The 26,628-nt window shown below is 46.8% G+C and overlaps 1 protein-coding gene and 1 long non-coding RNA gene across 2 annotated transcripts in view; one reads left to right on the forward strand and one right to left on the reverse strand.

The window, feature by feature from the left end:
- The window catches only part of LOC121006142, a 978,004-nt gene that overhangs the window by 691,193 nt on the left and 260,183 nt on the right, over nucleotides 1-26,628 (reverse strand). The window lies entirely within an intron of this gene.
- Nucleotides 23,762-26,628, forward strand: part of LOC121006139 (alpha-N-acetylgalactosaminide alpha-2,6-sialyltransferase 2-like) — a 103,339-nt gene continuing 100,472 nt past the window's right edge. Inside the window, exon 1 of the mRNA XM_040439087.1 lies at nucleotides 23,762-24,000. Within this exon, the coding sequence (XP_040295021.1) occupies nucleotides 23,834-24,000 (167 nt within the window). The 5' untranslated portion in view covers nucleotides 23,762-23,833. The remainder of the gene's footprint in view (nucleotides 24,001-26,628) is intronic.

The raw sequence follows: 26,628 nt of genomic DNA on the forward strand, positions 1-26,628 counted from the left end.
TGACCCCCGGAGAGGAGCTAACCCCCCACACTGCATTTTTGTTCTATCAAGTAGGATGCACTAATTTATTCTGTTTTCTGTTTTTTGATTGTTTTGCAAGGAACTAATTAGCCACAATGTGAATGAGACAAAGGTGGGGAAAAGACCCCAAAAATGATATCTTGTGCAGAAGTGCACGCTTACAGGCATACAGCGCCCCCCTTCCAAAAACAAAAATGGCTAAAGAGCCAATTAGTCCCTAACCCAACCGATACATGTGACCTCCTTCCTGCCCCGCACCATAACACTAGTTAATTGTGAGCCGCTATATTACTACAGCGCAGTGATTTTTTTTCTTCACTGAGCTATCCTTTTTCTTTCGCAGACCAAAAATTAGGCATAGGAATAAGCTCTAATAGACATAAAATCAAGTATTGCAGTGTTTTCTATGGGCAATGAAAGAAATGTAGGTTCATGTCCTCTACTGGAACTATGAAAACAAATAACAAAGTAAAAACAATCTAACAAACAAAAAAAATAAAAGGGGTTGGAAAAAAAAAAAAAATTAAAACAAACCCCCCCCCCCCCCCCCAAAAAAATAAAAAAAATAGATTTGTAATTGAGCCCCCTAATTAAAGAAACAGGCTTTGGGCAGGGACACTCTTATTGGGGCAATCATTCCTGTCAATAAAATGAATCTAGATAAAGGTCTCAAGGAGCAGGAGACGTCCATCCTGTTCTACTGCATTTCTCTGTGCTTCGGCGCACCATTCGAATGGTTCTGATGTTTGTATACCGGGGTTAGAGCTAGAGCGCATATTGACATAAGGTTTCCAGATAGTCATCAATTTCTGATATACTTCCAAAGTGTGCCCACATGGAGCCAAACAGTGCACACATGGTGTATATAGCCATACAGTGCCAACATAGCCCAATATGGTACCAAGCAGTGCCCACCTATTGCCATACAATGTGCAGATAGTCATAAAATTTCGACATAGTCCTATATTGTGAGCCAAACCATGGCCACGTAGTATCAAGTAGTCTAAAGTACCGTATTTTGTGCACATACCGCTGTATTGTACTGACTCGAGGCTTAATGATGTGACCAGGCCAAACCTATGACAGGGCAGTTACCAGATAGGAATCATCCGCCCAGCACTACGTGCCATGATGGCCCTTAGGCCGCTAGGTTCTACATTCTGATTGATCATTGCCTTGGGGTTGACTTCTCATTGACTAGGCCACGATTCACTGAGAAGCAATACACCATAATATACAGCTGGGGACATTGTGTTTGTTTGACAGGGTCCAATTTTTTTCTCAGGCATTCAGCACGGTCTTTCAGCTATGTAAATGTACTACTGATGCCATGTTGCCTTCCGGTGTGGGATTTCCCACTCTTACTGAGCATTTCTTCACGTGCCCTATTCTTTGTAAATGAGAGTGACTGTTCATGTGACACCCCTTCTCTGCCTAGAATTGTGTCACACTATCACAGTTCTGACTATTCCCCTGTCAGAAGGTCCAAATGACACAATGGTCAAAAATATTATAATCACAGGCCACCCCGATTAAAACTTAGCCTATATTTCAGAATTTATATATAAAAAAAGTAAACCAAAGTGCCATGTAGTGTGATATCAGCATTTGTGTAGCCCTTGGAACTGGGGTGGGAAAATATGATCCCTAGGTTGTCCCTATGCTACATACCCTGCCTAAAACGGAATTGCCGCCTGGATGGGGGCGATCCCGTGTCAAGAACCTCCTGTTGTCAAGGATGGTGTTGCAGAAAGCTGGAACTTATAAATAAACATCCGACTGGCTTGATCACAAACTAAGGAGCATATGGGTGAGCCCTATAAAACCCCTAGAGCTCTCCCTGACTGCTATGCCCATGCAAAGGTCTTTATGGTAGTCGATTTACATGTCCAAGTACCTTATACTGTGTGACACCTGAAAACCCTATAATAGTGAGGGGACACGACCACCGGCTCCCTGCACTTAATACGGACGGAGTCAGGGTCACCTAAAATCAAGCCAGCAAGGAAACACAAATAAAGGAAAAGGACTTATCTGAGGAATCAGCAGTAGCTGCCTCCAGCAGTAAACAACTCATCCAGGAAGAAGTATAAACCACAAAGTGAGGCAGTATGGGAGGGAATATAAAGGGAGACAATCAGTGTAAATAGGTGACAGCTGGGAGAAGGAAAGGAGATGACAAAGTGAAACCAAAACAAAGAACCTCATGCAAGAGGTAGAGAAGAACGTCTAACAGACCTTCTCACAGAACTGGCGGTGACAGTACCCCTCCGTCTACGGGTAGACTCCGGACACTCAAGGCCCACCTTCTCAGGATGAGACCTATGGAAAGCCCTGATGAGACGAGTGGCCTTAATGTCCGCCACTGGGACCCACATCCTCTCTTTAGGACCATAACCCTCCCAATGAACGAGGTACTGGAGAAAACCGCGGATAATGCGAGAATCCACAATCCTAGAGACCTGAAATTTAAGATTACCATCAACAACAATCGGAGGAGGAGGCAAAGAGGAGGGTACAGTGGGTTGGACATAAGGTTTTAATAGGGACCTGTGAAAAACATTATGGATCTTCCAAGTCTGAGGAACATCAAGACGGAAGGCAACGGGATTGATGACGGACAAGATCTTGTAAGGCCCAATAAACTTAGGACCCAACTTCCAGGAGGGAACCTTCAGTTTGATATTCTTTGTAGACAACCACACCAGATCACCCACATTCAGGTCCAGACCAGGCACACGTCTCTTATCCGCCACAAGCTTATATCTCTCACTCATCCTCTTTAGATTACCCTGAATCTTTTGCCAAATAAATGACAAAGACGAGGAAAATCTCTCCTCATCAGGTAAACCAGAAGACCCCTCTGCAGAGAATGTCCCAAACTGCGGATAAAACCCATATGGACTAAAAAATGGTGACTTATCAGATGACTCCTGGCGACGGTTATTTAAAGCAAACTCAGCAAGGGACAAAAAAGAACACCAATCCTCCTGATTCTCAGCCACAAAACAGCGCAGATATGTCTCCAGATTCTGATTGATGCGTTCGGTCTGACCATTCGACTGCGGGTGAAAAGCAGAAGAGAACGACAACCGAACCCCCAAGCGAGAACAGAAGGCCTTCCAGAATCTGGAAACAAATTGCGTGCCCCTATCAGAAACGATGTCTGAAAGAATGCCATGCAATTTAAAAATGTGATCGACAAACACTTGCGCCAGCGTCTTAGCATTGGGTAACCCAGGAAAGGGAATGAAATGCGCCATTTTGCTAAAACGGTCTACTACTACCAGAATCACAGTCTTCCCCGAGGAACGAGGCAGGTCCGTAATGAAGTCCATGGACAGATGCGTCCAAGGACGGGAAGGAATGGGTAACGGGAGGAGAGAACCCGATGGCCGTGAATGAGGGACCTTGGCACGAGCGCAGGTCTCGCAGGCTGCCACAAAACCTTCAACCGTCTTACGAAGAGCCGGCCACCAGAATCTCCGAGCAATGAGATCCACTGTGGCTCTACTCCTCGGGTGCCCAGCAAGGACAGTATCGTGGTGCTCCTTAAAAACCTTGTGTCGTAAAGCGAGAGGCACAAACAACCTCCCAGGGGGACAAAGATCAGGAGCCTCTGCCTGGGCTGCCTGAACCTCTGCCTCCAAATCAGGATAAAGAGCAGAGACGACCACCCCTTCCACCAAAATGGGACCCGGGTCTTCAAAGGTCCCCCATCCTGGAAAACAACGTGACAAGGCATCCGCCTTCACATTTTTAACCCCAGGGCGGAACGTAACAACAAAATTAAATCTAGAAAAGAACAAAGACCATCTGGCCTGTCTCGGGTTCAGACGCTTGGCCGATTCCAAGTAGGCCAGATTCTTATGGTCGGTAAACATGGTGATAGGGTGTCTGGCTCCCTCTAACCAATGGCGCCATTCCTCAAAAGCTAATTTGATGGCCAACAACTCCCTATCTCCCACATCGTAATTTCTCTCTGCAGAGGAGAGTTTCCTTGAGAAAAAGGCACACGGTCGCCATTTGGCAGGAGAGGGACCCTGAGATAAGACCGCACCCACACCCACCTCAACAATAAACGGTAGAGAGACATCAGGTTGTACCAAAATGGGAGCGGAAGCAAAACTCTCTTTGATAGTAGAAAAGGCTTTAAGCGCATGTACCGACCACGAAGAAATAAAAATCTACCCCCTTTTTAGTCATATCAGTGAGTGGCTTAACAACAGAGGAATAATTAAAAATTAACTTTCTGTAATAATTGGCTAAACCCAAAAACTGCATCAGTGCCTACTGATTCTCAGAAAGCTCCCAATCAAGCACAGCGCTGACCTTCTCAGGGTCCATGCGAAAACCAGAAGCGGAGAGAAGAAAACCAAGAAATTGAATCTCTGGAGCCGCAAACACACATTTTTCCAGTTTAGCGTACAATTTATTATCCCGCAGAATCAGCAAGACCTGACGTAGGTGGTCTCGATGAGTCTTGAAATCAGGAGAAAAAATCTAAATGTCATCTAGATACATCAGTACAAATTTCCCCATTAAATGATAAAAAATGCTGTTCACAAAATGTTGGAAGATGGCCGGAGCATTCATCAAACCAAAGGGCATAACCAAATTCTCGAAATGACCCTCAGGGCTATTGAAGGCCGTCTTCCATTCGTCCCCTTCCCTGACCCTGACTAGGTTGTATGCCCCTCTTAAATCAAACTTAGAAAAAACCTTATCCCCAACAATCTGGTTAAACAGGTGCGGGATCAGAGGAAGCGCATATGGGTCACGAATCCTGATACGGTTCAGCTCCCTGAAATCCAGACAAGGTCTTAAAGAACCATATTTTTTCTTCACAAAAAATAAAACTGTGGCAACAGGTGACTTCGAGGGTCGGATGTGTCCCTTTCTCAGGCTCTCAGAGATATAAGTATGCATAGCGACTCTTTCAGGTTGGGAGAGATTGTATAAACGTGATTTTGGCAGTTTGGCGCCTGGGATGAGATTAATAGGGCAGTCGTACTCCCGGTGAGGGGGCAACTCCTAGACACCACTCTCGGAAAACACATCCGAAAATTCAGAGAGAAAAGATGGCACAGTCTTGGTAGAAACCTCTGAAAGAGACGCCGTGAGGCAATTCTCTCTGCAAAACTCACTCCAACCATTTATTTGCCTTGCTTGCCAATCAATGGTGGGGTTATGTTTAGTGAGTCAGGGTAGCCCCAACACTAGAGGAGTAGGTAATCCGCTTAAGACGAAACATGACATATCCTCAACATGAGCGTCACCCAGTCAAACGGATATTGTGAACTATGCCCTTTAGAAAGTGGAGCGGAATCGATAGCAAAAACAGGTATATCCTTTTCCAAAGTGCATACCTGGAAACCATGCGTTATTGCAAATTGATTATCAATGAGATTGACAGCTGCTCCACTATCTACAAAAATCTCACAAACAATGTTCTTGCTGTCTAGCGCCACCCTGGCAGGTAGGAGAAAACGGGAACTACAAGTAAACGGCAAACCTTCAATTTCCGCATCAACCTTGCCAATAGTAGCAAATGGAAAGTTTTTAGAGGGTTTTTTACTTTTTGTTTTTCTTTTATTACCCTCAGAAAACTCCATGAATCTCCTAGAGGGGCAAACATTAGCCAAATGATTTATACCCCCACAACAGAAACAAACCCTCCTCTGAGAGCTGAATCCTCTACTATCAGAGGCAAGCAAACCCAGCTGCATGGCCTCCTCCTCAGAGGGGATTGAGAGAGACTGAGACCTCTGCGCACAGAATGAGAGAGCCCCACTGTCCTTGGACTGAATATGACAGGAAGGAGTAGTCTCCTCTCTCTTTCTAAGACGCCTGTCAATGCGAACAGCTAGAGACATGGCAGATTCTAACGAGGCTGGTCTCTCATGAAGGCAAATGCATCTTTCAATCTTTCCGAAAGACCATGGCAAAATTGACTTTGGAGTGATGCATCATTCCAACCAGTATCAGCTGCCCATCTCCGAAATTCTGAACAATATATCTCTGCGGACTGTTTACACTGGCATAAAAGACGCATTTTAGATTCAGCCAGAGCAATATGATCCGGGTCATCATATATCTGCCCCAGGGCTACAAAAAATTCATCCACCGATCGGAGGGGCCCCACCGGCAGCGATAAGGCCCAAGACTGAGCGTTATCCCTGAGCAGCGAGATGATGATCCCCACCCTCTGCTCCTCATCACCAGAGGAATAGGGAAGTAGGCAAAAATGGAGTTTGCAAGCCTCTCTAAAGCGAACAAAATTTTCACTACCCCTGGAGAACGTATCCGGAAGAGAGATCTTAGGCTCGGAACAAACTCCATGAACGCCAGCAGAACTGGTCACCTGAAACTGAGACACAGTTTTACGGAGATCTGCTACCTCCAACGAAAGACCTTGCATGCGGTCAATCAAGGCTGAAATCGGATCCATGCTTAAGACGGTTATGGCGGTTTATAATGTCACGGATGGTGTTGCAGAAAGCTGGAACTTATAAATAAACATCCGACTGGCTTGATCACAAACTAAGGAGCATATGGGTGAGCCCTATAAAACCCCTAGAGCTCTCCCTGACTGCTATGCCCATGTAAAGGTCTTTATGGTAGACGATTGCATGCCCACGTTCCTTATACTGTGTGACACCTGAAAACCCTATAATAATGAGGGGACACGACCACCGGCTCCCTGCACTTAATACGGACGGAGTCAGGGTCACCTAGAATCAAGCCAGCAAGGAAACACAAATAAAGGAAAAGGACTTATCTGAGGAATCAGCAGTAGCAGCCTCCAGCAGTAAACAACTCATCCAGGAAGAAGTATAAACCGCAAAGTGAGGCAGTATGGGAGGGAATATAAAGGGAGACAATCAGTGTAAATAGGTGACAGCTGGGAAAAGGAAAGATGACAAAGTGAAACCAAAACAAAGAACTCATGCAAGAGGTAGAGAAGAACGTCTAACAGACCTTCTCACAGAACTGGCGGTGACACCTGTATTCCCTAGGATGGCCCTGGTAAAGGATAGATACCATCACTACTATCTGGGAGTAATGGTGAAATTATCACAAAAAAATTAAAAAGTAACGGACCGCAGGGTCCACTCTTGCAAGTATCTCACACAAGTTATTTACTGGATATTAATAATACTAAATATAGTAAATATAAAAGTAAATAATATAAATGTCCCAGGTCAATAAATCTCCTGTTGTATACTTAGATTATATTATTTCCAGATATATTTGTCCCTTTACAGATATAATTCCCCCAGTTGTACCAACGCGTTTCGCCTTATTGATAATACTGGCTCATAAGGGGACACTATTAAATGAGGAAATTCTCTATATTAGGCCTCATGCACACGACCGTTTTTTTTAAGGTCCGCAAAAACGGGGTCCGTAGGTCCGTGATCCGTGACCGTTTTTTCGTCCGTGGGTCTTCCTTAATTTTTGGAGGATCCACGGACGTGAAAAAAAAAGTCGTTTTGGTGTCCGCCTGGCCGTGCGGAGCCAAACGGATCCGTCCTGAATTACAATGCAAGTCAATGGGGACGGATCCGTTTGACGTTGACACAATATGGTGCAATTGCAAACGGATCCGTCCCCCGTTGACTTTCAATGTAAAGTCAGGAGTCCCTTTTATACCATCAGATCGGAGTTTTCTCCAATCCGATGGTATATTTTAACTTGAAGCGTCCCCATCACCATGGGAACGCCTCTATGTTAGAATATACCATCGGATTTGAGTTAGATCGTGAAACTCAGATCCGACAGTATATTTTAACACAGAGGCGTTCCCATGGTGATAGGGACGCTTCAGGTTAGAATATACTAAAAAAACTGTGTACATGACTGCCCCCTGCTGCCTGGCAGGTGCTGCCAGGCAGCAGGGGGCAGACCCCTCCACCCCCCCTGTATTTAACTCATTGGTGGCCAGTGCGGCCGGCCCCCCCTCCCTCCCCTGTAGTTAACACATTGGTGTCCAGTGTGGCCTGCTCCCCTCCCTCCCCTGTAGGTAACACATCGGTGGCCAGTGCGGCCGGCCCCCCCTCCCTCCCCTGTAGTTAACACATTGGTGGTCAGTGCGGCCGGCCCCCCCTCCCTCCCCTGTAGTACTGTAGATTCATTGGTGGCCAGTGGGCCCCCCTCCCTCCCCCTCCTAATTAAAATCTCCCCCCCTATCATTGGTGGCAGCGGAGAGTACCGATCGGAGTCCCAGTTTAATCGCTGGGGCTCCGATCGGTAACCATGGCAACCAGGACACTACTGCAGTCCTGGTTGCCATGGTTACTTAGCAATTTTTAGAAGCATTATACTTACCTGCTAGCTGCGATGTCTGTGACCGGCCGGGCGCTCCTCCTACTGGTAAGTGAAAGGTCTGTGCGGCGCATTGCTATTTCCAGTGTCTATTCCTCATAGGTCATATAATGATCCTAATGCCTGACACTTTTGCGGCCTAGGCTGGTCCTTAGTCACTTAACCCATGCCTGCCCTCTAATCTACTAGAATTTACGTACAGGTATTTTCCCCGTCAGCGGCCGACGTAGCAGATAAGATGCGCGTACGTTCGGCCGCGTATCCTTTTGTAAACCTCCTCTCGAGCATGCACGCAGACGCTCGAGCGGCCAAGCATGAATACACAATTGTGTTGGCACGGAGGCCTGAACGGAAACCGCAGGTGATACCGGAGACAGGACCGGCCGCTGCGTGCCGCCACCAGTCCAGTCAATCTGCTTCCGAGACCCCGGCGGTCTTCCCCTCCAGCGACCATGCAGACGCACTACACCGTCTGCCCGCAAAAGAGTCGGAACCGAAGACTCCCCAGGCACATGCGTGACCTGTCCCGCTACCCATACAGGGTCACGCGCAGGCCGAGTCCCACGAGGACCCCAGTGGATCGCGGAACAGGAGAGTGTGTTACAGTACCTGTGTGTTTTTATGTGTATCTGTGTTTATTACGTGTACCTGTTTTTTTCAAACCTGTACCTGTCTTTACTGTATCTGTACATGGACCCTATAAAGCTGAGCAGAAGGAAGAAGTCAGTGGTACTGCCTATGGACTCCAAGAAATGAAAATCTCGGTAAGCAAATTTTCGTTTTCCTGGACGTCCTACAGCAGCACAAGCACAAATTTCTAAAGCAGCTTTCGAGTGGAAGAGATAGAAGATGCCATTTCAAGCCCTCTTTGCTATGAGTTTGTCCAGCCTGTAATTCTTCATTAGTGGTGCTGTGGCAGCATTGCAATTTTGTTCCAGTGGCAAACGTCTCAGTATGGTCCAGGAGGTGGCAGTGGAGCAGGTAGACTGCACTTCTCACTTGTAGCACTTATAAATAGTTCTCCTGATCCACCAAACTAGCTGCATTACTTGTTATGCCTCATTCACACATCAGTGTTTTGGTCAGTGATTTCCATCAGTGATTTTGAGCCAAAGCCAGGTTCGGGTCTAAACACAGAACAGGTGCAGATCTTTCCCTTATACCTTATGTCTGTGGAGGCTCCAATCCTGGTTTTGGCCCAAAATCACTGATGGAAATTGCTGACCAAAACACTGATGTGTGAATGAGGCTTTACTCTAGTTCTTATTGGGCCTTTGAAGTTCAAGACAAAAGTATTCAGACTTTTTGAAGGTACCTGTCTTATAAATATAAGGTGTCATTCCTCCTGTTCCTGACCTTTTGGATCTGGAAACAAAAACAGGACAATCCCTAGGGTAATGTTCTTAGTTAATGGAATTTTACGAGGAAAGCAAACATGGTTCATAAAAAACTAGACAATCCTCTAGATCTTTGAGATAAGGTTCCTTGTATGACAAATCCTGCAGCTCACTAATACACATTGCAGAGATGATGGCAACTATGAAGAAGGCTTTGAAAAAATGAAGAATCTAAGAGAAGAAACTTCCAATGGCGTTAAATGATATTTAATCTGTGAAGCTAGCAGTATGGACAAACCCCAAGAAAATGCAGGTCAATGAAATACTGGACTGAGATGGTGCTTAGAAACCTTGTTTTTTAACTGTGTTTTGATGACGGTGAATGGCACCTTGAGTGTTTTTGTAGGCCTACAATACAGGCAAATAAAATAGTGCCAATAACCTTGCAGTACGCCAGTCCTGCAGGGTGAGCGAATGTGAGGTCACGGGGGTCAGTTAACAGACCGAGGGTTGCTCTTTGTACTCACAGTTTGTAGTATACCCTGGGCAGGCGTACAGCAGTGATTGAGAGGCTGGCACGTAGATCCTCTGGGGCACTCTCTGGATATAGGGACCAGGCCAGGTGATAGGTGAGGTGCCCTGGGTGTTCAAAGTTTAGCGTGCCTGTGGCAAGATCCCTTACAGTTCGTGACGCCAGTGCCGGTAACGGTGGCACACCGATTTGTTGGAGGAATAATTGAGGTACACACGATTATGGTGAACTAGAACTCCTCTTTACTGAACAGTTCAACTATATACAGGCTTCAGACAGTTCCATATGAAGTAGATTTGGTAACAGGCAGGCTTTACATAAATGGCAGGTAGAATCCTAGCAAGATAACTCACAGGGAATAAACTCACAGATCAGGCTGTACTTTCTGCAGAATCTTGTCTGACTTTCTGCAAGGCCCGAATGCCTAATAGCTGGCTTTATCCTTGCGTAGGGAAACCTTCCTCTGGTATAAATCCACTTGCTGTACAATAAACTTCTGCCCTTCAGCTTTCTACTTGGCTGGACACAATTAGCACTGCTCTGTACTTTGCTTGGTTCCCTAGCTCCTTCTACAGCTTGGGAGGAGAAACTACACCCCTACAGGCCTGGTACACAGGAAATAACATTAAAATATGCATTACAATGCAATACAAAACACAATAGCAATTTCCCACAGGAGGTGGGGGCAACATGTCCCTTAGTAGTGCCCACCCTTACGTAGAGGGACACTACATACACCGCTACTTTGAGGTTGCCCGTCCTCGGCGCAACACAGGGGGCCCGCCTAGCTGGAAACTGTAACCTGAAAGACAAAAATGCAAAGCAGGCATATACAACAATCACTACATTCGCAATGAGATTGGCAGGCAGCTCCGCTGGCAAAGGACAAGTGCGGCGAAAAGGGGCGTCGTTCTCTTCATAAATTGGTACATGGAACGGGGGCGCTGACCTGGTGCAGCCTATCAGGAGTAACCAGGATAGTCCATAATGATAAGAATGCCATAGTAACAAAAGTTCCTGGAGGCTCAAAAGAAAAACATGAGTCCGACTCCGTACCCGGGTCTTGTAGACAGTTAAACAGGAGTTTCCCGGGGAGAGTTACTCTGGTCAACAACGTAGTCTCCGAATCTGACAGGTGGGTGCCCCTTAGTAGGCCGCGTGGACCTCCTTACTTGCAGAGACTCTGCTTGCCTTGGCCAGAGGGGGGCCAGAGGGAGCCACAGGCTCTTGAGCCCTTTCTGGTACACCCTGGGACAGGTCATCCTGGGGTCGAGGACTAGCAGGAACTGGAGCTGGTACCACCAAGTTAAACCAGGGTGTGAGGAACCAATGAAGTGGCTCCTTGTCATGTAACAGGTTCTCAACAGCCCGCATAGGATCGACAAGTTGGGCCGATGACTCTGGCTCAATGTCCCCTGCTGCAGTTTCTCCTTCTATGCAGGGCTTTAAACGATTCCTGTGTACGATCTGGGAGCCTTTACCTTCCCTGGAAATTTGATAAACGTGGGTCTCAGCATTAGGAATAGCAGTTATGACGTAGGGAGTCCTCTCCCACTTACTGTCCAGCTTGCTGGTTCGGTGGTTATTCCTCAACCATACCACGTCTCCTATGGCAAGAGGTTCCGCATGAGCAGCCAGGTCATAGTCTCTCTGCTGCCGCTCCCGGGCACTTTCCATGTGCTCCTGAACAATCTCTTTGGCATTAAGAAGACGTCTTTCATGCTCCACCACCTAATCAGTCTTTGGTAGTGGGTTGATGACATCGGGTACTTGCACGTCCAGGGAGTGGTCGGCAGGCAGCCTCCCTTGACGGCCGAACATCAAATAGAAAGGCGTGTACCCGGTGGAGCAGTGAATTGTATTGTTATACGTATACATAAGTGTGGCAGCAGAGTAGGCCAGTTACCCCTTGTCTCAGGGGGCACTGCTCTCAACATTTCAATGAGAGTTTGATTAATTTTTTCACAGAGTCCGTTGGATGATAGGCTGTGGTCCGGACCTTCTGGCAATTGTGTAGCAGGCACAACTCCTGGAACAACTGTGATTCAAACGCTGACCCCTGGTCGGTGAGGATTCTCTCTGGGCAGCCGTAGGGCAGGAGGAAATGCTTCCAGAACGCTTCCGCCGCAGTCTTGGCTGTCAGGTCTTTCACGGGCACTGCTACAACAAACTTAGTGAAGTGATCCATAATGGTCATGGCATAAGTATAACCTGAGCGACTTGGCTCCAACTTCACATGATCAATGGCAACAAGCTCCAGGGGAGCTTTACTCACAATAGGATGGAGAGGCGCTCTCTGGTCATGGCGCTCACTTCTCCCGACAGCACAGGCAGTACACTCCCGTCACCACTTTTTAATGTCTTCTCTCATCCCAATCCAATAGAACCTCCTGCGAATGGTGGCCTCAGTTTTCTGCACGCCGAAGTGTCCGGACCGGTTATGATACATCTCTAATACAAGACCGGCGTCTCGACGTAGTAGGGTGTACCAGATCCTCATATCACAGGACACTGGATCTAGGCTCCTTCTTAGCAACAGGCCTTTTTGAAGGAAGAGTTGGTGGCGATGTCTCCACAATTTCAATAGTTCTGGGTCTACACTCTTCCTGCAGACTCTTTCAGGAGTTCTTCCACTAGTAAGGAAGTCGAGCAGTTCACCGAGGACTCTACTGACTGGAGCTTAATCCACCTTTCTTGTTCGCCCCTGGACTCAGGATTATTTGGTGGAGAGGGATTAGCAGCTGAATTATTTTCAGTGTGAACATTATCTTGCTGAGCAAACTTGTTGTAAAACGCCAGCATCTCCACTTCTTCCCAGGCATCTTTTGGTTCATCTGGTGCTTCTGTAGTGGGAAGCCGAGACAGGGCATCAGCATTATTGCAGCGTACTCAAGTTAGGGTTAATAGTGTTCCTGGGTGTTGTAGTGCAATTGTGACCACTGACCTGAGACAGCTGACTCTCTGCAAGGGCAGGTAATGATAGGTAATGTTCGTGACGCCAGTGCCAATTAAACGGTGGCACGCCGTTTGCTGATAGCAGGAATAACTGAGGAACCACGTGATGTTAAAACAGAACTCCAACTTTAGTAGTCATCATACATGGACATAGATGGAAGCGCAGTTCCTTTGAAGACAGTTGGTTTCAATACATTTGATGCAGGCAATATATAGCAAGGTGACTTCAGAGTGTTAAACACAGGACTTGCAGTACAGGCGGCTTGCACTCTATTCCTGACTGATCCTGGAACATAGAAACTCTTCTCCAAGGTCCAATGCCCTAGCTCTGGCGTATATCCTTGGTTTTATCTCTATCAAGTACCTCCTCTGTTGTCTTGAGTACCTCTTGCTTTTCTTGACTTGCCTCTGTCTCTCTCTCAGTTTCCTCAGGCTCTAGAAACTTCAGAACTCCTGCTTCTGCGTATATGAATTCAGGAGGGGAACCTTCTCCTTGGATCTGGAACCCGGTTACAGGGACTACATTACCCTCTCCTAGTCTGCAGGCTTCAGGCCTGGACTCGACTCTGACATTGTCTAATCTCTGGTTAGACTAGACTATCAACCTTAGACTCTAAACTGACTCTCCCTTCCCTGACTGGGCCTTATATAGACTAGGGCTCCCTAGCTCCCTCTAGTGACTAAGAGCTGGAATGACACCCCTAGCAGGCCTGTACATGCACATTTTACAGCAACAGGGAAATACATAGCATCACATTACACTACACTTTACAAAGACGACCTATACCAACTTCCCCATAAATAAGGGGGGCGACAGCACACAAGTGACCCTTCCGTAGTGACGGGCATTACAGTCCCCGTACACTACATACCCCACTGCTTTAAGCTGAGTACGACCTCGTACTCCATCAGGGCCCGCCCAACTGGAATTTTCACCTGAAACAGAAAAAGACACATGCAGGCATACATATATGTAATTCATCTGCATTTACATTCATATCAGGTCCAATTGGCAAAGGTGAAGGGTGGTGACAAGGGGCGTCGTTCTCTTCTCTCAGGATAGTGAATGGAACTGGGGCGCTGACCTGGCACAGCGTGACATTAATACCAGGATAGTCCATATGTGCAAATTGTCCTTAATAGAACAGCAAGAAACGGTAAAACAGTATAAAAGTTCTTGGAGGCTCAAAGAACAAATATGAGTCCGTACCCAGGTTACTTTCCTATAAATCACAGAGGCTCTCATGCGGTGGAGTCCATCTCTGGGCACATTTACTTTAAAAACAAAGATCTCAGAGGCTCAGGTACTTTTGAGTCTATCTCCGGGCACAGTTCCTTAGTATCAAGTTGCACAATATAAAACAAGTGCTGTAATACCCCTGATCAACCTGAAAAGGGGGTTAAGGGTAAAAGGTGCAACAAAGGAACAGGCACAACTTGGCGTGGGATAGCAAAAGCAGGCAGGAGGTCCTGGAAACAAACTTGGCTTCGTTGACTTTAATACTTCAGTGGTTAACACCTACCACTGAGCCGTGGATAAACTGGCAGCAGCAACAAACGACCAGGAAACATAGGACTCCTGTCCTGGAAGGGTTAAGCTTTCAACATTATTCTTTAGCAAAATAAATCAAAGGCCTAGCAGGCTGATTCACAGTGGCATGTCATAATCACCTGGCTCTGCTGGCAAATACGGCCTGTAGTAGTCCTCTACAGGAGGATGTGCCCACATCACGGTGTCAGGGGGCAGCTGCAAGGTGAAGGGGCCCCTGATAGGTATTGGCCCCATAGGCCTAGGGGTAAACACTCTTGTGGACCGTACCGGTCCCGGCATAATGATTGTGGGTTGTGCTGCATTGGGTACCGCCGCCGCAAGCGGTCCGGTGGGCTCTGTGCAGCAATTCCCAGGAATAGTGGGTCTTCTTTGGGGCCTGGACGGAGCAGTGTTAGCGGACGGTGGTTTACGGGTGGTGACAGGCACCCTTACCTCGTCTCCTTTAGGCGGCGTCTGGATCCTGGCGGTGGCAATCTTGCGCAGCTCCCGCAACTTTTCCTCCAGCCGGACAATCTGGTCACCGATGCTTTCCGTGTCGGAATCGCTGTCCTCTGCTGGCGCCGCCGGCGCAGGTACAGTACACGATGCGTCGGATGCGGCCGCTGCAGGCTCCGGTGGCGCATCTGGTCTCCGACCTTTACGGATATTTTCCAGGGTAACGCTGAGTCCTTTTAAATTTTCTAAGTCCTGGATCGTCTTCTCCCGTCGAGGCAGCTCGGGGGAAGGATAGGGGCTCACCCATTTTTCCAACACGGTTGGCTGCCAGAAGACATTAGGCCCAATGAAGGAGCCTCGCTCCTGGAAGGCGTGGTGGGCCTGTTCTGGAGAGCGTTCAGGTTCCCGCTCGCAGCCAGAGTAGTCTTCTTCTGCCTCCCAGTCCTCAGGTTCTCGCTTGGGACGGGTCACAGCAGTCGCATATGGGCCTCTCAGGCTCTCGGCAGGGGTGAACTACACCTCCTCTCCCTCGCGGAGGCTATGCTGATACGAAGGGAGGTAGTCTCTCTTAACAGATCTCCTGTTGACGTATAAGTCTCTGCCAGTTAGGTAGTCTTGTATGAACCCGTAGCCACGGGTTTTGTCAAAGGACACCACCAACCCCTTTCTCCTTTCCAGGCGGGGTTGGGTGTTGGTGTGTCGTTCATGGATAGTCTTGGTCAGTTCCTCATAATATATTTTAGTCTTTGTATTCCGCTTTATAGCGGCCTCCCGGATCTCTGCCATCAATGAGGACCACTTGAAAGAGGGCTGAAATAAGTCTCTCCAAGAGCCATAGCAGGGCTCTGGTTCTTTCTCCCGTGGTGGGCAGGCGGGTCTCTCCGGTCCCGGAGAGTAGGCCGGTGGAGCGTCCTCAGGCTCTACACCAACATTATTCATTTTCGGTATTTCAGGCGCGGACGTGGCAGCAAAGCAGTGCTCACTCTCCAACATGCTCGATCCTCCTCTGGAGAGCGACAGGGTGGCGCCAATAAGATCAGCCAGATCCTCCCATTGTACTGGGAGGCCGCCCCCCAGGTATTCCAGTATGGGGAAGGCGGAGTCCATGCTGGCAGACATGCAAATGTCCAGATAAGCAGTGGCGCCTGACCTTGAACCTTTTCCCGCTTTTTCATCAAAAAGGCGCCAACTTTTCCCGCATTTTCGGGATGAAGATGACGCAGCAGCAAATTCGGCAAGCTCAGCGGCCATCTTTAGTAGAAACGCTGTCTATTCACTGACAGCAAGCAGGATGATGAAAAGTCCACAAAACCACACTCCGATGTGGCGATTTTCTTCCTCTTGATAGCGCAACACTGTACAGCGCTTTTTTGGAGGTTTTAGGCACACTTTGGGTATGTTTTTCAGTCCACAAAGTCCACTTTAATAAAACAGGCAATTTGTCACTTTGGTCACAGGGCAACTGTATAAGGCACAAAGTTCACGCTTCTTGCACTAGAAAGCGTGCGTATCCTGTTCGTGACGCCAAAAGAGAGGTGCAGCGTACTCAAGTTAGGGTTAATAGTGTTCCTGGGTGTTGTAGTGCAATTGTGACCACTAACCTGAGACAGCTGACTCTCTGCAAGGGCAGGTAATGATAGGTAATGTTCGTGACGCCAGTGCCAATTAAACGGTGGCACGCCGTTTGCTGATAGCAGGAATAACTGAGGAACCACGTGATGTTAAAACAGAACTCTAACTTTAGTAGTCATCATACATGGACATAGATGGAAGCGCAGTTCCTTTGAAGACAGTTGGTTTCAATACATTTGATGCAGGCAATATATAGCAAGGTGACTTCAGAGTGTTAAACACAGGACTTGCAGTACAGGCGGCTTGCACTCTATTCCTGACTGATCCTGGAACATAGAAACTCTTCTCCAAGGTCCAATGCCCTAGCTCTGGCGTATATCCTTGGTTTTATCTCTATCAAGTACCTCCTCTGTTGTCTTGAGTACCTCTTGCTTTTCTTGACTTGCCTCTGTCTCTCTCTCAGTTTCCTCAGGCTCTAGAAACTTCAGAACTCCTGCTTCTGCGTATATGAATTCAGGAGGGGAACCTTCTCCTTGGATCTGGAACCCGGTTACAGGGACTACATTACCCTCTCCTAGTCTGCAGGCTTCGGGCCTGGACTCGACTCTGACATTGTCTAATCTCTGGTTAGACTAGACTATCAACCTTAGACTCTAAACTGACTCTCCCTTCCCTGACTGGGCCTTATATAGACTAGGGCTCCCTAGCTCCCTCTAGTGACTAAGAGCTGGAATGACACCCCTAGCAGGCCTGTACATGCACATTTTACAGCAACAGGGAAATACATAGCATCACATTACACTACACTTTACAAAGACGACCTATACCAACTTCCCCATAAATAAGGGGGGCGACAGCACACAAGTGACCCTTCCGTAGTGACGGGCATTACAGTCCCCGTACACTACATTATCATTTGAGCGACCTGCCCGGTATTTCACAGTGAAGTCATAGTTGGCAAGGCGGGAGGCCCATCTTTGTTCCAGAGCCCCTAACTTGGCTGTATTCAGATGCGCCAGGGGATTGTTGTCAGTGAAGGGACAAACTGAATGGCAGCAAGGTAGTCCTTGAATTTTTCAGTCACAGCCCACACTAAAGCAAGGAATTCCAGCTTGAAGGAACTATAATTCTGATAGTTTTTCTCAGCTCCCCTCAGGGATCTGCTGGCGTAGGCAATCACCCTCTCTTTGTTGTCTTGCACCTGAGCCAACACAGCTCCCAGGCCTCTTGTACTGGCATCTGTATAGAGGTGGAACGGCTTCTGATAATCCGGGTAACCCAGGACAGGGGGTTCGGTCAGCTTCTTCTTCAGAAGCTGGAAGGCAATCTCCCGTTCTTCATTCCATTCCACAGGGATAGGAGTCTTTGGACTCTTTTTGGGATGCCCCCTTAGGAGTTCCTGGATCGGATCCGCAATCTGTGCAAAATGCGGGATGAAGCGTCTGTAATATCCTGCAAAACTGAGGAAACGTCTCACCTCTTTCACGGTGGTAGGAGTAGGCCAATTACGGACAGCAGCGAGTTTATCAGGATCAGGCTGGACTCCTTCTGCACTAACAACATGGCCCAGGTACTTTACCGCTGGTTTCAGCAGATGGCACTTGGACGGCTTGATTTTGAGGCCATATTTAATGAGGACTTGAAACACTTCAGCAAGATGCTTTAAATGATCCTCATACGTCTTGGAGTAGATAATGACGTCATCCAAGTATAGCAGTACAGTCTCAAAGTTCTTATGGCCTAAACAACGCTCCATCAACCGCTGGAACGTGCCTGGAGCATTACACAGTCCGAAAGGCATGTAGTTGAATTCAAACAGGCCCATAGGCGTCCTCAGGGCAACAGCGCTCAGATTACGTCACTGGGCTCGGCGCATGCCCAGTGAGACTTTTGAGGCTGTTGCCCTCAGGAGCTTGATGATCGCGCAGGTGGTACTGCGCCTGCGCAAGATTTCTGGCCGCCGACAGGAAGAAGGAAGGGGCATTTCTAGAAGGTAGACGATGACGTGGGGAGGGGGGCGGAACCGTTTGCCGGGGCTGTGGGAGGTTATTTCAGGATCAGGAGGCGTTCTTGGGATTCAAATTAAGGCGGGCTGGGCACTGCAGGGGGGCGTCACTGGGCACCGGAGAGGAAAAAAAACGCCCCTCTGGGCACCTTGGAGCTTCATTAGCATATCATAAAAAGGGCTTTTTTTAATCAAAAAGACAAAACAAAATAAAGTAAGAAGAAGACTGCAGGAAATAAGATACTTTAGTGAACATGGCGATGGTGACAGCTTAAAATGGTAAAAGCAGGTGATAGATTCCCTTTAATGCATATGTTAATTTTTGGGCGAGATCCTACGTATCTGGGCATCCAACTTGGATCCTTTGGACCTACTGTTCTACCTCCTCGAGGGTGGCCCGTTTAACTGCCAACACGTTGTCTCAGTATGGCCATATTTTTTACAATAGGTGCAGACAGGCTGCTTGCGATTTTTAGACCGGTAATTTGGTCGTCCATCGGGTTCTTTGGGGTAGACCTCTTTATATGCAGGTGGGAGGAGCCTTTGAGGTAGGGGGCTTTCGTCTTCCAATAACAATGGTCTTTCCCATTCTTCTATTTTCCTGCACACCTTTTCCAGACTCTTAGTGAGATGGTTAACTTGCTCCATTAACGCTGCCACCACATCTGTTACTGGAGCCTGGGTGGCTTGACTGGCTCCGGACGGTTTCACATCAATAATTTTTGGCTGGCAGGCCTGAGGTTCAAGGGAGGCCGCCGGCCCTATGGGTGGATTTTGACCCAGGATACTGATGGACAGCTCTTTAAAGTCCAAAAACGTACAATTGGGGTGTTGGGCCGACAGCATCCTCAGCTGGCCCTTTAAGTGTTCAGCGTTTACACCCACAATGAACTGTTCTCTCAGGGTCCGGTCCTGGTCCTCAGCCTCCCGGGGGTCCACCTGGACCACGGACCTCAAGGTCTCTTGCAGGGACAAAGCAAAATCACGGAGTGACTCACTGAGCTGTTGCTTCCTGCTGAAAAATCGCATCTTAACTTCCGACACTGTCCTGGCTTCAAACGTGGTGCCGATGAGATCAAAAATCTGTTCCATGTTATTTTTTTCGGAGCTGGGCCATGACATGACCTCCCTGCGGGCGGCCCCTTCTCACTGCGCCAAGAGAATTTCCATCTGTTGCTCAGCGGAGATAGGATAGAGCCGGAATAAGGCCATGATTTGGTCTTTAAAGAGGACCTTTCACTAGTTTAAAAACTAACTATATCAGTGGGCAGAGCGGCGCCCAGGGGTCCCCCTGCACTTACTAGTATGTCTGGGCGCTGCTCTGTTCGCCCGGTATAGGCTCCGGTGTGTGCAGCTCCCTCTTTTGTACGGGGCGGAGTTTTTGTATTAGGGTTGTCCCTTGCTGCAGCGCTGGCCAATCTTAGCGCACAGCCAGTTTTTAAACTAGTGAAAGGTCCTCTTTAAAGTCTTTCAACTTGTGGGCTTCCCCGGCATTTCGTGGGAACCAGGGGGCCCCAAAATAATATGGCATGGTCAGCGGCATTAGACTGGATGCTGCCGCAGCAGCGGGCGCCCTGTTCTCATCTGCGTGAGTTACAGAAGGCTCGTTGGGGGCCACCTGCCCTGTTTCCTCAGATGCGGACATGGCGTGGTCTATAGAGGCAAGTTCTGTAGGCAGACTCACGCTGGACTTCGCTCTCTCAGGCCGTTGCTAAGGGTGACCACGGAGAGGGTATGGCCCTTTAATGAGCGGCGGAGCCGGCCAAGAATCCAAATTGGATGTGCTTCCCCCGAATCAAGTCCTTTATTACTAATGAGGGAGATCCCCCCAGTCTCCCAGCAAGGATCGGAATCTTCCCGGTACTTGAACACAAAGGGGCCGGTTAATACAGAAGTTTTACTCACTCCGGTGATGCGCAGTCCAGGTCTCGCGAGGTACGTGATTACGTCGTGCAGAGGTCCCACGCACAGCATCAGGAGATAGGCGCGGCCTCTCTGAGCTTCAAGATTCATGGTAGGCGGTACCTTCTTTGCAGGCAGGGCGGTGCCTTCTCTCCTTTTTCGCGCCAGGCGGACAGAACGGTGGCGCAACGATAATTCAGTCAGCTTAAGCGGCCATCTTGCAGCATAATGCTGTCAATACACTGACAGCAAGCGGTGACTCAGAAACCAGAAAACAGTCCAGAATGTACAGTTTCACACCGCGATTTTCCACAGTTCTTTGGCCCCAATTTTTCAAATAAACAGATAGGGCATTTATCACTTAATAGGCAATTATGGTACACATTTCAGATTCCACTATGGCATAGAAACATTTGCATCCTGTTCGTGACGCCAAAATATGCAGTACGCCAGCCCTGCAGAGTGAGCGAATGTGAGGTCACGGGGGTCAGTTAACAGACCGAAGGTTGCTCTTTGTACTCACAGTTTGTAGTATACCCTGGGCAGGCGTACAGCAGTGATGGAGAGGCTGGCATGTAGATCGTCTGGGGCACTCTCTGGATATAGGGACCAGGCCAGGTGATAGGTGAGGTGCCCTGGGTGTTGAAAGTTTAGCGTGCCTGTGGCAAGATCCCTTACAGTTCGTGACGCCAGTGCCGGAAACGGTGGCACACCGATTTGTTGGAGGAATAATTGAGGTACACACGTCTATGGTGAACTATAACTCCTCTTTACTGAACAGTTCAACTATATACAGGCTTCAGACAGCTCCATATGAAGTAGATTTGGTAACAGGCAGGCTTTACATAAATGGTAGGTAGAATCCTAGCAAGATAACTCAGAGGGAATAAACTCACAGATCAGGCTGTACTTTCTGCAGAATCCTGTCTGACTTTCTCCAAGGCCCGAATGCCTAATAGCTGGCTTTATCCTTGCGTAGGGAAACCTTCCTCTGGTATAAATCCACTTGCTGTACAATAAACTTCTGCCCTTCAGCTTTCTACTTGGCTGGACACAATTAGCACTGCTCTGTACTTTGCTTGATGCAGGATAACTTCAGGAGGAAACTTCTTCTCCTGGACTAACTTCTGAGCTTCACTTGCTCAGGACTTCAGGCAGGCTAGACTGAGCTACATAGCCTCCTGGACTGGACTGAACTAACTCTTTCCTGTCTGGGCCTAACTATATATACTAGGGGGTTCCCTAGCTCCCTCTACAGCTTGGGAGGAGAAACTACACCCCTACAGGCCTGGTACACAGGAAATAACATTAAAATATGCATTACAATGCAATACAAAACACAATAGCAATTTCCCACAGGAGGTGGGAGCAACATGTCCCTTAGTAGTGCCCACCCTTACGTAGAGGGACACTACAACCTCAGTAGAAATCTTAGGTTTAAACAGTTGTCATTGCCAGCTACTAGGCTGTGAGATGTAACTTGTGTGGATGAGGGAGAAGAATCCCCTTCTGGGGGAGAAGGAGAAGAATGCCTGGCAGACTCTACCACCTGCCCATCGAGAGTGACCGCCGGAATTAGACCTAGACCTTGTGAGGCCAGAACAGGAGAATGATTATGACTTCTGTCTGCTTCTCCAGAACCCTCCTAATCACTCTCAGAACTAATGGACGCAGTGGCAATACATACTTCAGCTTCTCCTCCCAACTGATTGATAGACCGCTAATGTTGCTAAAGCATGAGGAGATTGCCACAGAGAGCCTTTGTATTCTCCTCTGTCGCCGTGGCCTTTAGAGTTGGACCTTCCAGTTTTTCAATAGAGAAAATTGTAGAGATGGGGTTCTTTGAGGAAGACTGTTTATGTGTTTACTGTATATGTGAGAATCTTGGTGTATTATATCTGTATTATGTGTACCGTATATTATATGTGTAATTCTGTGTCTATTATGAAAAACAAAATACAGGACGGCATCTCCTGAAACCTGGACTACAGTACTAAGTATTGCTTTTATTAAAAAATGGTGAAAGGTCTTCTTAAAGTGTATGCGTATCATATGTGTGTTTTGATATTCTGTTATGTGTATATCTACGTGTTTATTTCTTTGTATCTGTATTTTTATATCTTCATTATGTCATGATACGTATATTATTTATCTCTTTTTATATGGGTATATTATGTGTATCTTTTTATAGGTGTATTATAAGTGGTCATATGTATTATTTGTATACATATGTGTGCATAATATGATATAGCATCAATATGTATATGTATTATTTTTGTGGTTAAAGGGCTATTCAGGTTACAAAAAATTATCCCCTATTCAGAGGGTGTATATATATTTGTGTATAATATGTACTGTAAGTGTGCGGCATTGCGGTACAATGTACTGTATGTGTACTTTATAGTGCCACTATTTATGTATGTGATATGTGTAATTGTATATATATGTGTGTGTATAATTAGTATGTGGGTATAGCGGTACAATGTATGTGTGCGGTATAGTGTCACTATGTATGTGATATGTATAATTGTGTATATATGTGTGTATACGGTAATTATTATGTTGGTATAGCGGTACAGTGTATGTGTGCAGTATTGTGCCCATATTTCTGTATGTGATTTGTGTAATTGTGTACATGTGTGTATAATTAGTATGTGGGTATAGCGGTACAATGTATGTGTACGGTATAGTGTCACTATGTATAATTGTGTATATATGTGGGTATAATTAGTATGTGGGTATAGCGGTACAATGTATTTATGTATGTGATAAAGCACCACTATGTATATGAATTATTGGCAATCCAGATTATAGCTGTAGTCCTCCCTCTAGGAATGGGAGTGCATTATAACACTATTTGTATATCTTATATATACGGTATGTTAAGCTACAGTTTGTGAAGGGGGAGAAATGTTTGCCTCAGATGAAGAAACGCCTAGCTACAGCTCTGCTATAATCGCCGGACCTAAAACACACTTGACTGACCCGCCTTGAAGTGTTAAACATAGTGTCTGGCACAACACCCTGTGTACTGTCCAGGAGTGCACTGCAGACACATACCATCTGATAACACACCGCACACACAGTGTATGCACTCTCATGCAGTACTGTTACTACTAGGCTCGCAGTAGGAGCCCTGCTGATACAATACAGCCATACACCACACTGGGTCGAGACCGGGAATAGCTGGAAGAATGGGGGAAAAAAGGGCCAAGATGACCCCACACCTGTACATGAGCTCAAAGATCCTGATGAAGCTCCTACTGGTCCTGTGCCTGGTCTCCCTCATAGGACTACTTTTTGCCCACAAGGACCAGATAGTTGATAATTTATCACCAAGGTGGAGTGTCTATTACAAGAGGTAAGAATTTTTGTGCCCTTTTTATAGGCCTTTTTTTTAGCATGGGGATGCTGTTTGGTATGGTGGGTACTGGGTGGGCACAGTGTAAACACGGAAACGGCAGAGTTTCTGGTTGCCAGTTATGACTTCTAGGAAGCAAATGTGAAGAGAATAATAACGGATACATGATGAGGCTTGTAGTTTCTCTACTCTGTGGTGTAAAAAGATGCCACGGTGTGACAATATTTGTGTGTGTAATGCGTGCCAGTGTATACTGATGGTTAGAGATGTGTGTGTATTTGTGGAAATTAGTGTGTGATATCTGTGTTTATTCTGTATACATGTCTGCATTTATACGTGCTAATGTGTATTCTATGTGTACCTGTGTGTGTATTGTGTGTGCCTGTGTGTATATTATATGTACCCGTGTGTGTGCCTGTGTGTATATTATATGTACCCGTGTGTGTGTGCCTGAGTGTATATTATATGTACCCGTGTATGTGTGCCTGTGTGTATATTATATGTACCCGTGTGTGTGCCTGTGTGTATATTATATGTACCCGTGTGTGTGCCTGTGTGTATATTATATGTACCCGTGTGTGTGTGCCTGTGTGTATATTATATGTACCCGTGTGTGTGTGCCTGAGTGTATATTATATGTACCCGTGTATGTGTGCCTGTGTGTATATTATATGTACCCGTGTGTGTGTGCCTGAGTGTATATTATATGTACCCGTGTATGTGTGCCTGTGTGTATATTATATGTACCCGTGTATGTGTGCCTGTGTGTATATTATATGTACCCGTGTGTGTGTGTGCCTGTGTGTATATTATATGTACCCGTGTGTGTGTGCCTGTGTGTATATTATATGTACCCGTGTGTGTGTGCCTGAGTGTATATTATATGTACCCGTGTATGTGTGCCTGTGTGTATATTATATGTACCCGTGTATGTGTGCCTGTGTGTATATTATATGTACCCGTGTGTGTGTGCCTGTGTGTATATTATATGTACCCGTGTGTGTGTGCCTGAGTGTATATTATATGTACCCGTGTGTGTGTGCCTGTGTGTATATTCATCTGCATGTATAATGTGTCCATGTATATCCATGGTGATTAGAGATGTGTGTAACTGTGTATATTAAAGGGGTTGTCCTGAACAAGCTAGGATAAGCCCCCATTGTCTTATAGGTGCGGGTCCCACCCCTGGGTATATATTATATATACCTGTTTGTATATCATGTGTGTATATTATATGTAACTGTGTGTATATTATATGTACCTGTGAGTATATTATAGAAACCTGTGTGTATATCATGTCTTTCTGTGTGTATATCATGTGCACCTATGTGTGTATATTAAATGTACCTGTGTGTATATTATGTGCACCTGTGTGTATATTATGTCTTTCTGCATGTATATTATATGTACCTGTGTGTATTATAGAAACCTGTGTGTATATCATGTCTTTCTGTGTGTATATTATATGTACCTATGTGTATATCATGTGTACTTGTGAGTATATTATGTGTACCTGTGTATATATTATATGTACCTGTGTATATATTATATGTACCTGTGTATATATTATATGTACCTGTGTATATATTATATGTACCTGTGTATATATTATATGTACCTGTGTGTATATTATATATACCTGCGTGTATATCATGTGTACCTGTGTTTATATCATGTCTTTCTGTGTGTATATTATATGTATCTATGTGTATATCATGTGTGTATATTATATGTAACTGTGTGTATATTATATGTACCTGTGAGTATATTATGTGTACCTCTGTGTGTATATTATATGTACCTGTGTGTATATTATAGAAACCTGTGTGTATATCATGTCTTTCTGTGTGTATATTATATGTATCTATGTGTATATCATGTGCACCTGTGTGTATATCATGTCTTTCTGTGTGTATATCATGTGCACCTGTGTGTATATTATATGTAGGTGGTCTGCCGGGCATGGAGTGAAGACGCTCGTTGCTTGAGCTCCCCTGCCATCCTGACAGAATCCTGCACTTTAGCCTCAGTGAACCCTGAAGGGGTGTATTGGCGGTGTGAGATACTGAGGAGTCCTCCGGTGCGGCAGTCCGGGCGTGTGGCAGTGATCCTGCTGTGTTGTGCCCGGTGGTGAGGAGGAGAGCCGCTTACCTCGTGCGGAGGGCGGCCATCTTGGAGAGTGAGAAGGCGGCCTGAGAAGTGCAGCCAGCGGCACTGACAAGGGGATACGGCATCCATCCAGCGCTGTATTAAATCGTAGGTGCTGGAGCCAGAGGCACTCGGCGGTGGCTGGAGTGGACGCTTCTGCTGCAGACCAGGAGAGCTGCCTGTGGGGAAAGACATACTCTCTCCCTGGATCGCGGCACAGCACGTGGCGGCATACGCAGGGGGGGTCGGACATTAACCCCTGAAGAGGTACGAAGGAGAGGGGGGCTCGGCAGGAATACCGGTGGTGGCCAATGCTGAGAAGGGCCTGGAGCCCAGGCATATTATTGGACTCTGTAATATTGCTGCCCATATCCCCTTCAGTGGTGCTGATAGCCACTAGTGACTGCTGCAACACCCTATTTGAAATTTTAAGGGCTACAGTATATACCCCCCTCCTGCAACTGCAGACCCCAGAAGATG

Source organism: Bufo bufo, chromosome 6, assembly GCF_905171765.1.
Source record: "Bufo bufo chromosome 6, aBufBuf1.1, whole genome shotgun sequence".
In the NCBI taxonomy this organism is placed as follows: Eukaryota; Metazoa; Chordata; class Amphibia; order Anura; family Bufonidae; genus Bufo; species Bufo bufo.